We start from the raw sequence: 12,461 nt of genomic DNA, 5'->3' as shown, positions 1-12,461 counted from the left end.
ATCTCTAATTCCTTTCTTCCTCCTGTCTGTAATTAAACTCTATAAAAGGTTGACACCTGACTTGAGTTTTCATTTAGGAATTACATAGCTGAATTCCTTGGCGATCTTAAATTAATATATATCAGTCTTTTAAAAGTGATTTCCTTGTCACATGTTCTAGGATATCAGGGCAGTTTCCTTGAATAATTTCCTGTAGTATGATGTCCAGGCTTTTTCTTTTGTCATGGTCTTCTGGTAGACCAGTGATTCTTAAATTGTCTCTCCTTGAACGATTTTCTAAATCCTGGGTTGTGAATGAGATGCTTCATATTTCCTCAATTCTTTCATTCTTTTGGTTTTGTTTTTATAGTGTCCTTCTTCCTTGTGAGGTCACTTAATTCTAGTTGTTGTATTCTGTTTCTTAAAGACTGTATTTCATCTCTGCCATTTTGGTCATCCTTTTACTTCTGGTCTGATTTTCTTTGAAGGTCATCTTTCATCCTCTTTACCTTGTCTTTCATCTCCTTTTTCTTATCTTTCTTCTTCTTCACCTCATCTTTCATCTCTTGCCTCATTTTCCAGCTGGTTGATTTTGGCTTTCAAGACAGTATTTTCTGTTTCCAGACGTCTCATCTTAGTTTTCAAGTTCTTTTCCCAATTGTCTTCAGCCTCTCTTAATTGTGTTTTGAACTGCATTTTGACTTCTTCCAAAGCCTTTTTCCAATTCATTGGGATTTCTGATTTTTCCTTTGCTGATCCCTCCCTCTCAGTTTCATTCCCTCTTTGCTTGTTACCTGTACAGAAGCTGTCTCTTCTATTTTCTGTCTTCTTTTTCTCTTTTTTGCTCATATTTACCCCTTCTTTGCTCCCCGTATTTGTCTGTGCACTTGCTCCTCTCAGTTCTTTTGGTTTGGGGGCTTTCTGTCAGTCTCCCCTCTTGGAGCTTTGTCAGATCTCTCAGTACAGTCTCTGGGGGAGGAATGTTGGTTTCCCTGTTCTCTGTAGGCTTTTGATCGGATTAATTTAAGCTAGGTTGGGCTGTATGTGCCCTGAAGCTAAAATCTCCTGAAAGGCTGGATCCAAATGGAAGGTCTCAGCCACCCAGGCTCTCTCCAGCTGCTTCCCTGCCACCTTCGTTCCATGCTCTCAACCTGGCACAGCCCTGTCCTCAAGGTACACCCTCTAGACCAGTGCCTTTGCCTTCCCAGGGGGTCCTGGCCTCCTTGAGCTCTGAGGACTCCAGATGTGATTAGGTTCAACTGAGTTCGTCTGGATGTGCCCTGAGGCAAAAACCTCTTCTGAGACTGGAGCCAAATGGAATGACCCAGCCACTGGAGCTGCCAGCTCTTAGATCTCTCTCTGGCTGCTTCCCTGCAGCCTGTGTTAGACGTTTTGAGTCTGGCACAGCCCTGCTCACAAGCTACTCTCTCCAGACCAGCACCTTTGCCTGCCGCTGCAGGCTCAGTGCTCTGGGTTGGTGGGGAGGGGCCCTGGGACCTTCCTTCTGCTTTCCCCTTAGACCTCAGGGTTCTCAGATTCTAGCTTTTGGGGGGCTTACCTTTTGAATTGCGTCCAGAAGGAGGATTCCCCAGCTCTGTCCTGTTGTTAAGTTTGAATTTGAGTCTCCTAGGAGCATTTGGTTTGTGATTGGTAAGGAAGGGTTTTCAGAGGTCTGAACTTTTGCTGCTTCTCAGCCGCCATCTTGACTCCGCCCCCGAAATTCTCCACATGGCTCCTGCCACAGGTAGCTCCTCAATTTGGTATATTCTGCTCTTCATGGCACTCTTTTCTTCATTGTACTTCTTTGTCTGTTCTTCTAGCAGGTTAGTTCTGGTTTTCAATCTATATAGTACTTCATTTGATTTCTCTGTCTCTCTTTCCATTTCGCCAATTTTGCTTTTTGAGCTGTTATTTTCTTTTTACATTCCTTTAATTTCTTTTTCCTACATTTCTTCCCATTTTTCTTCTATCTGTCTTACTTCTAAGGTTCTTGGACTCCTTTTTGAGTGCTTCCAGAGCTCGTGACCAGTTTCCTTTTTTTTGGAGAGTTTGCACATGTTTGCTTATTTCTCACTCTCCTGAGTGCTTTTTCTCTGTAGAAATTTTCCAGGAACAAGAGCCTTTTTTGCTTCTGTTTACTCATTTGCTTGTCATTTCTATATTAGCTTCTGTCTTGCAGGTCTTTGCCTTGAGGCTATCTTCATTTCCCTATCAGAGGTCAGGGAGTGAACCTAGTACTGTAGACCTCTGACCCTTATTTCCAATGCCTGAGATTTCCAGTGGTGGGTATATTTTTTTGTTGGTATAGCCTGCTTCCCAGTGTTTTGCCCTGAGGCTATCTTCACTCCTTCTGCTGCTGCTGCCATCATGTTACTCCATTGCTTTTAAGTTTTGATTCTCACTGCCAGGGATTGAAGACTTCAGGGATAGATCTACTGTGCTTTTTCTTCAGTGTAGTCCACCTCCTAGTATTCAGAGTTTGCCCAGGTCCTGGGCAAATTAAGCATTTTCAAAGAAGGAAAACATCAATAAGCAAGATCATGAACTCAACTCTAGGGAACAGAGTAGTGTAACAAGATTTGTTTACCTTACATTCCTAGTAGGGTGTTGAGCTCTCAGCATCTCCTTTCTTTTTTCTGACCTCTACCTGCATATAAGATAGATTTAAATTATATTCAATAGTACTCGACATTTAAATAAAAACTACAGTGTTCTCCAAACTGAGAAGGACTATCCTATCCTAAGTCCTAACTTTGCCTTTTTACTTAGTGCTGTCTGTAAACATGGGAACAAACTTTACCCTCTTAGAGCCTTATTTTCATCTTTTTAAATATGCCATCCTCAAAAAACTCTTGCATAGACCAGATGATGCATAACATGTAGAATCTGTTCATCAGCTGTTCTCTAAAATATAATTATCATTGGCTTCTGATCCTATCCCTGATGATACCTGTGTGACCTTGGATAAATCACTTATGCTTCTACCTGGACCTCAGCTTCCTCATCTCTCAAGTGAAAGAATTATACGAAATGTCTCTTTGAGTTCCCTCCAGCTTTAGATCTAGATCCTAGTATGTAATTCTCTACTGAAGCCCTATGCTAATCCATCATCATGTCCTGAAGATGGCTCTAAACTTTTGCATAATCCATTAGAAGACCACAAATCTTACATTGAAACTGTTTAATATATAGGTTCGATGGTTTACTGCATCTGCTGTTCAAGGACAAGCTTAGCTAAGTTTGGGAAGCCTTTTTCCCATATTGACTGCTGAATGATAATTTTCTGGCCACTGGAGTTTTCAGAGATCATTTTACCAAAGAGTTGTGTTCTACGTTAGTGAAAAAGATGCCTACATTACTGAAATCACAGATCCTTTAAGTATTGGAATTGAAATATTTATCAAAGATTACGTTTACTTGCCAAAACTAATTTCCAGAATGTAACATGACTATCACTATTTTTATCAACAGTTATCAATGTCCATTAGTCTATGATACAGTTTCTATTGCAAATAAGAGTTTACATAAGTAGGCTTTATAGTCAAGTGTAGAACTATGGTTTATTTTATTCTATTTATTAATTTGTTTCACTTAGGTGTAATTAAATATTTATGGTTTTAGAAAATATTTATTAAGCTTTGTGCCCAGAACAATGCCGTGTTGAAGATTCAAATATAAAAATAAGTATGCCTTCAAGAAGATTACATTCTAATAAAGGTAAACAACATATCTAAGAGGAGTCTTGGTCAGAGATGGATATTTTGGTTTGGAAAGTTATAGGAATGATAAATGGATTTCTAAGGAGAGTAGATTGACACACCCTTTCCAATGGCAATATTGGAATTTATTATGTTTCAAGAAAAAATATCCAACTTGGGGATAAAAAAAAGGAGTATACTGGTCATAATACTAGCAAAAAGAACTCTAGAAGTCAAGTGAAATTTGACTGGAGCCTGACCAAGTAGAGCATACTTTAGAACAGTGGAGCCCCTATTTTGAGAGTTCTGGAGCAAGAAAAGGTCTCAGTGCCCAGGGAATAAAATACAAACAGTTAAGGTGAAAAAAAGATCCATTCATAAAATCATATAATTTAGAGCTAAGAGGAATCGTAGCTTCTAACAGTGGTCAATTTATAGAGAGGGAAATTGAAGCCTCCAAAATTAAATGATTTAATTCAGTCATGCAGCTAGTTACTGGCAGACCAATTCAGCACTCTTTTTACTATACCACTTTCAGGACTTATTTTGTTGAGTTTAGGTATAGCATGACATTGACAAATTCTTATAGTTTTAAATTATTTCAGAATATTTGCTCTCTATATGATGACAGATTTAAGAGAAAAAAGGGAATCAACATTAATCTTTTCCATGAAATCCTTAATTCCAGCTGAATTGTGTTGCTAATGTTCTTGAATTCTTATTCTACACAAAATAACTTTATGAACTGAACTCAAATTGATACAATTATGTTTCTTTTTCAGATTTCTACTATTGCAGAGAGTGAAGATTCACAGGAATCAGTAGATAGTGTCACAGATTCTCAAAAAAGAAGAGAAATTCTTTCAAGAAGGCCCTCCTACAGGTACAGACATTGTTTAAGGCCTAGAGACTGATTATTTGAAATTAGGACCAATCTTAGCTTTTGGGAAATTTATATTCTTTAGGAAAAAACAGGCACTATCTTTAAAATTAAAGGATGGGGGCCAGCAAGGTTGCTTAGTCAATTGAGAGCCAAGTCCAGAGATGGGAGGTCATAGGTTCAAATCTGGACTCGGACACTTCCTAGCTGTGTGACCCTAGACAAGTCATTTAACTACCATTGCCTAATCCTTACCACTCTTTTTCCTTGGGATCACTACATGGTTTTTGTTTGGTTTGGTTTTTTATGAAGAGATAAAGAATGACACTGAATTCAATTAGTAGCAAACCAGTCTAGGGTTCTTTTTATAGTACTACTTTACTACTTCTGACCCTTCCCCATTTTTTATCTATGAGGATCCCCCTTGCCCCAAACTATAAAACAAAGAGAAGGCCACAAATTCCCTTGCTAAAATTAACTTTGTTGATAATCTTCCTACATTTGTTTTTTGTGTTTTTATTTATTGTTGGGGGGGGGGGGGGGTAGGGATAAGCCTGACTGTTTTCAGTCTTTTTAGCGTAAGAAACCTGCAGTGGGGGAATTTTCGCTACCCTTCTTAATGAGAATTGTGTGTCTAGGTCACTGAGAGATTAAGTGACCTATTTGTGGTCACATGCCCTTTACATATTGACAGAATTTGCACCTGGGCTTTCCTGACTCCAGATCCAGCTGTATCCACTGTGCCATACGGTTCCTTTCCCTTTCTATTTAACATTCATTGTTCATGTCTCATTTGTTTTTTAACTCTCTTGAGGAATTGGAAAATAATCACATCTTATTTGTAATTTTTTTACTTGCCTAAAGACAAATTAGTTCTATTCATTTCTTTAGAGCTAAATTCAGGTTCCTAAATATATATTTATTGGCCGATATTGAAGCCTTTGGGAATTCTGCTTGAACTGGGTATATTTTTATCGATTTATACTGTTTCACTTTTTGTTTCCTTTAAAGTATATAAACTTAGCATTTTAACTTAAATTTTTATGTATCTCTTAAGGCAAAGTTGCACTACATTTTTTAACATGATGCAAATCTAAATAGGCAATAAAAACAAGCCATATGTGTTTTTTTCTTTCTAGCAATAATATTTAAATACTTTAAATCACAAATTCTTTACCATTTTATTCTCTAATTTCCTGAAACCTGGCTTTTATCCCCATTTTTATCATTTTCATATCTACTGGCTATTTCTAAGGTTCTGTTCTCCCCTCAGGCTATTAACTTCTTATTTTTTCTCAGAGATCTCAGCTCTGACTTCGGACAAATTACTCTTCCTCTCTGGCCTCAGTTGCTTAGTCTATAAAAAGAAGGCTATAGATGTTCAGGGAGACTAAATGGGATAGTGGATGGAGTACTAGGCCTGGAGTTAGGAAGACTCTTCTCCTGAGTTCAAATCTGGCCCTCTCTGACACTTGCTAGCTGTGTGACCCTGGAAAAGTCAGTAATCCTGTTTGCCTCAGTTTCCTCATCTGTAAACAGAGGAGAAGCAGAAGGAAATATCAAACTACTCCAGTTTCTTTGCCAAGAAAACCCCAAATAGGGTCATTAAGAGTCAGATAGGAGGAGCAGAGCCAAGATGAAAGTGTAGTAGCAAGCAAAGCTAGAACCTCTCTGAAAATCCTTTCAAACCAAACTTAAAATAGCACGTCTAAATGAATACTAGAGTCATAGACCCAACAAGGGGGTAAAAAACTGCACAGAGAGGAGTGCAAGCCACCCAACCCACACCTACTGCACCGGATTCCAACCATAGGCCCAAACCAACTTCAAGATCTTGTGACCCTGCAAAAGCTAACAGCAGAGCACCCCATATCCATTCCCTCCCTTGAAGTCCCAAGCTTTGGCACAAACCTGCTGTGGAAGTGAAGTGGATAACAGAGTGTATTTAAAAACCAGAATCCTACTATATATACATTGTTTATAAGATACACATTTGAGGCTGGAGGGACACATAGAGTAAAGGTAAGGGGATGGTGCAGAATCTATTGGGCTTCAACTGAGATTTAAAAAAAAAAAATCAGGAGTGGCTATCTTGACCTCATAGCTAAAACAAAAATAGATCTGATTAAAACAGATAAGGGGAAGATAATTACATTTTGATAAAAGGTAGTATAGACAATGAAGTGCTAACAGTTCTTAACATATAAGCCCCAGATGGTATTGCCTCCAAATTTTTAAAAGAGAAGCTAAATGAGTTTAAGGAGAAAGTAGAGAGTACTATACTAGTAGGGAACTCAACCTTCTTCTCTCAGAATTAGATAAATATAATTTAAAAAATAAAGAAGTAAAGAAAGTGAAGGAAATTTTAGAAAATTAATAGATCTCTGGAGAAAACTGAATGAGGATAAAAAGGAATATACTTCCTTTCAACAGCATATGATACATAGACAAAAAATTAGGACACAAAAACTTTATAACCAAATGCAGAAACAATACATGCAACTCTTTCAGGTCATAATACAATTAAAATTATAATGATGTACATATTGATTATATATTTATTGGTTGATATAAATATAAAATTTTAATAATAATTCCTTGAAAGACATTAAAAATAAATTCCAAAACTAAATAATCTAATTCTTCAAAAGGGATAGGGCAAAGAGCAAATTATAGAAACAATCACTGATGTAATTGAAGAAAATGACAAGGAGGAGACAAAATATCAAAATTTATGGGATACCACCAAAGGGGAAATTTTATATCCCTCTATGCTTAGATCAATAAAATAGAGGAAAACCAGGTCAATGAATTAGGCATGCAACTGAAAAAAAACAAACAAATTAAAAATCCTCAATTAAAGACTAAATTGGAAATCTTACAAATCAAAGCAGAAATTAATAAAATTAAAAGCAAGAGAACTATTGGGACTAATAAGAAAAAGAGTTGGTTTTATGAAAATAACCAATAAAATAGATCATAAAAAGCAAAGAAAATAATCAAGTTACCAGTATCAAAATTAAAAGGGTAAATTCACCTCCAATGCAAAGGAAATTAAAGCAATCATTGGAAGCTACTTTGCCCAATTACATGACCATAAATCTGACAATATAGGTGAAAATGGATGAATATTAACAAGCATAAAAATTGCCCAGATTAACAAAAAAGGAAATAGAATACATAAATGATCCCATATCAGAAAAAGAAATTGGACAAGAAATGAATGAACTCCCTAAAAAATGTGAAGGATGGTAGCCTACCAGTACCAGATCTTCAACTATATTATAAAGCAGTAATCATCAAAACATTCTAATACTGGCTAAGAAACAGAATGGTGGATCAATGGAATAGATTAGGGGTAAATGTACCTTGGCAATTTAGCATTTGATAAAGCCCCAAAATCCCAGCTTTTGTGATAATGTATTATCCCTTAAGTCAGGAAAAACTATTGGCAGCTTTTAACAATTTTGTTTAATTGGAAATATTAGTAAAAAGAGAGAAATGTGGAAGGGAAAGAGGTAAGGAGACTGCCTAGTCTACCCTAAAGGCTGATCCAGTGAAATGAAGCTCGCTACCCGACAGAGTTCCAGTCTCCGTGTGGGAATCCTAGTCATTAACCAGTTGGGTGGTAAGGATCCAGGCAAGATCCCAATGCAGAAAAACCCTCATGAGCTAAGTTCACCGAGGCAGCAGTGAACCCAGCAAGAAAGTCCCCAATTCCAAGTGACTTGTGAACTCTCGTACTCAGTGACTGGTAAAGTACTAAGTAGGTGTACTTAAGTTTTTAATTGATTAACTTAAAAGGCGCTAATTATTATACAAAGAGAGTATGATTCACTCATCACAACAAGAACTCACTATTTGACCAAAACTGCTGAGAAAACTGGAAAACTAAATAGCAAAAATTAGATATAGACTAATATCTTGCCCTCTATACCAAAATAAGATGAAAATGGGTAAATGATTTAAATATAAAGGGTCATATTATATAAGTAAATTAGGGGAACATAGAATAGTTTACCTGTCAGATCTATGGGGAAGGGAAAATTTATGACCAAACGAGATAGAGAATATTATAAGATCTAAAAATGAATAATTTTACTATATTAAATTTAAATGATTTTGTATAAACAAAACCAACGTAACCAAGATTAGAAGGAAAACAAACTGGGGACATTTTTTATAACAAAAATCTGACAAGGGTCTAATTTCTCAAATATATAGAGAACTAAGTCAAATTTATAAGAACCCAAGTCATTTCCCAATTGACAAATGATCAAAAGATATGAATAAGCAGTTTTCAGACAAAGAAATCTAAGCTATCCATAATCATATGAAAAAAATGTTCTAAATCCCTCTTGATTAGAGAAATGCAAATTAAAACAACTCTGAAGTACCATTCCCACACCTGTCAGTTTGACAGGAAAGGAAAGCGTTAAATGTTGTAGAGAAATGTGACAAAATTGGAACACTAATTCATTGCTGGTGGAGCTATGAATTGATCCAACCATTCTGGGAACTAATTTGGAACTATACCCAAAAGGCTATAAAATAATGCATATCCTTTGATGCAGCTATACCACTACTAAGTCTATCTCAAAGAAATTTTTAAAAAAGGAGAAAGATCCTGCCTATGCAAAAATATTTATGGTTACTCTTTTTTGTGGTGGCAAAGAATTGGAAATTGAAGGGATGTCCATCAATTGAAGAATGGCAGAACAAATTGAGGTATATTTTGATGATGGAATACTATTGTGGTATAAGAAATGGTGAATAGGATGATTGTAGAAAGAGCTGGAAAGCACTTCACAGACTGATGCAGAGTGAATGAAATTAAGCAGAACCAGGAGAACCTTGTACACAGTAACAAATATTTTGGAATGATCAAATGTGATAGACTCAGCTACTATCAGCAATACAGTGATCCAAGACAATTCTGAGGGACTTGTGACAAAGAATACTATCCACCTCCAGAGAAAGAACTGTTGTGATTGGAATGCAGATGAAAGCATACAATTTTTTGCTTGTTTATTTGAGTTTTTGTTTTGGGAGTTTGGTTTAATATGATTTCATTTATAAAAGTGAACAATATGGAAATGTGTTTTGCATGATAATGCATATCAAATTGATTTACAGCTCTAGGAATGGGGAGTGAGACAGTTTGGATCCTATAACTTTGGAAAACTTATGTGGAAATTTGTTATTACATGTAATTGGTAAAATAAGTAAATAAATAAAATATCTTTAGAATTAAAAAAATTTGAAGGGAAAAATGTGCCAGACAGGACTGAAATATGACTGAACAACCACCACAGATAGATCCCTTTCATCCCTAAGTCTCTCATCCTCTCTGGATTCCATGTTATTTTACTAAACTGGCTCTCTTACCTTTCCAGTTGGTTTTTTGCTTTCTCTAATTTGTTGTTCTCTCTGCCTCACTATTCCACAAAGTATACCTTCACACCAACAGTTATTTTCAGGATGTACTTGTGCTTAGAAAACCCATCACTTACATCTTCCCCTATCAAAAATTATTCAAATTTCTATCCATTCGATATGTAACTTTTAAAGCAGTTCTGCTTCTCTGTGCTTGCTTCCTTCTTTTTGTTCTTTTTTATATTTTTTTTAAATGTTTCAGTGACCACCTTTATTTTCTTTTTCTTCTTTTGGCAACCTTATCCTTAGTCCCCACATTTCCCCTTTACCCTACCACTTTTTTTAGAGACAGTAAAACAAACTCCAAGCAAAACAGACTCCTACCATTAGCTGTATTCAAAAAAGTATGGTGTCTACAACTTTTACCCATCACCTGTCTGCCAGAAAGTAGGTAGTATTGTTCTCTGGTCTTGCTGTGATTGTAGTTGATCATTGCATTGGTAAGGGTTCTTAAGTCTTTCAAAGTTGTTTTTATTTGCAACATTATTACTGTATTAATTGTTCTCCTAATACTCATTTCGTGCCGCTTCAGTTCATAGCAGTCTTTCCAGGTCTCTGAAACCATCCTTTTTATTCCATTAAGTTCATGTACCATAATTTATTCCTCCATTCTCCATTTGATGAAAATATACTTAGTATTGTTGTTCTTATTGTTCATTTATTTTTGTTTTTCTTTGGCATCACTGTCACTAGGGTCCCTTCTCACCTTCACCTATCAATGAAAAAAAGAAAAACAAATCTTGTAAAAAATAAATAGTCTCCCTATTCTTCAGGATGAATCTTGTTGCTAGACTATCTTCCTTACCACTCCATAAACTCACCCCATTTCTGTTTTTTTGGTCCATAATACTAATCTTATCTGCAATGCCCTGACCATTTATCTCTCAGTAATGAAATCTTGCACATCTTTATGTGTTTGTCTTCTCTTTTCAACAAGAATTTTAACTCCTACAGATTAAGGATTGTGCATAATGTCTTTTATTTTTATTCCTTAACAGCAATTAATTCCAAGTTAGCACAAAGTAGACCTCTATCATATTTTCATTAAATTTATTTTAATCAAGTTTTACATTTTCATTTTTTATAATTTTGAACTTGGAAAACATCCACAACTATGAATAATTCCTAATATGAAGAACAAAAAAGAAATGCATTTGGAAATGTGAATCACTTAATGTAGTTTATTTGCCTATTTCTACTTTTTAACTCTCTTTTATGTACTTTTTTTAAAAATTCTTACTTTCTATCTAAGGTAAAAGATGAATAAGGGCTAGGCAGTTGGGGTTAAGTGACTTGCCCAGGATCCCAGAGTTAGGAAGTATCTGAAGCCAAATTTGAACCCAGGACCTCCAACCTCCAGGCCTAACTCTATCCACTGTGCTAACTACCTTCCCCTCTTTTATGTATTTTTAAATGATTTATGTTTTTTTCTTTCTTTCATTGTTTTATTGGTATCCACTTACTCAACAATAAAAGAAAGTGATCCTTCCTTTCAGTAATGTACCAGAACTAATTTGTGTCATCTCAGAGCTTAATTGTACATTTTTTTAATGTGACCATTTAAACCTCATAAATCAACAAATTCTATACATCAGGGCTTGATTTGATGATTGTCTAGACCTAACGTGATAGAGAAATGTCTATAATGAAGCTTAAATTTAAAAATGTGTCCTTTGTAAATTTTTTTTGAGTCAGTTGTTAAACATTTCTACTAAGTAGCATGTCCCTACCTCCCTTGTAAAAAAAAAAAATCCAATCAAGTAAAACAAATCCATTTATTGTCTGTGTCTGAAACATCTCATTCTGTAGCTCTAGTCCATTATCTCTGCCAAGAAGTGGAAAGCATGATTCATCATCAGTCTTTTAGAAATGTGATTAGTCACTGCATTGATTATAGTTCTTTGACCATTTTTCAACAGTATTTCTTTTTCTAAAAAATAGAATTAACTATCTAATTTGCCATTGTTAACAGATATAAATGTAACCAAAAGGGGTTTGATTAAAATTGCTATGAAATATTAAATTATCTTGCCAATTGAATTTATTTTGAGTAAAGAAAAAAAGTTTATATACATAAACTTTTTTCTTATATATTTTCATGTATATATGGGGAAGGAGAGCTATCATCTAAGACAATAGTAAGCTATTCTTAAGGGATCAATTTTTTTAAAGCCTGTTAAGAAAAACTAACATTTGCTCTTATTTCTAATTTTAAAAATAAATATTTTTCTAATAATAAAAAGCAAGGCAAGTCCTTGCTTCCACACAAACAAGTTAGATGAAGCTATCAATTAATCAACAAACATGTTAAGTTCTTACTACTTGCTAGATACTATTCTAAGCTCTAGGGATTCAAGTATAAAGAATAAAATAATCTCTCTTTGCAAAGAGCTTCTAATCTAAGGGAAGAGGCAAAAGTACACATAGAAAAACAGCACAAGTATAAATACACAAAACAGTTAAATATA

At 35.3% G+C, this 12,461-nt stretch overlaps 1 protein-coding gene across 5 annotated transcripts in view; it reads left to right on the top strand.

Moving 5' to 3' along the window:
- Positions 1–12,461, top strand: part of CREB1 (cAMP responsive element binding protein 1) — a 100,370-nt gene that overhangs the window by 55,921 nt on the left and 31,988 nt on the right. For all 5 annotated transcript variants that reach the window (XR_008913938.1, XM_007501848.3, XM_056807187.1 and 2 more), the window contains one exon: positions 4,460–4,560. Coding sequence is in view for 3 of the 5 variants with exons in the window: in XM_007501848.3 (XP_007501910.1) it covers positions 4,460–4,560 (101 nt within the window). In the remaining 2 variants the exon portion in view is untranslated. Of the gene's footprint in view, positions 1–4,459; positions 4,561–12,461 lie in introns of those variants that run through there.

This window comes from Monodelphis domestica, chromosome 8, assembly GCF_027887165.1.
Source record: "Monodelphis domestica isolate mMonDom1 chromosome 8, mMonDom1.pri, whole genome shotgun sequence".
NCBI lineage: Eukaryota > Metazoa > Chordata > Mammalia > Didelphimorphia > Didelphidae > Monodelphis > Monodelphis domestica.
Note: the sequence above shows the minus strand (reverse complement) of the source record. Positions and strands in the feature narration are given on the sequence as shown.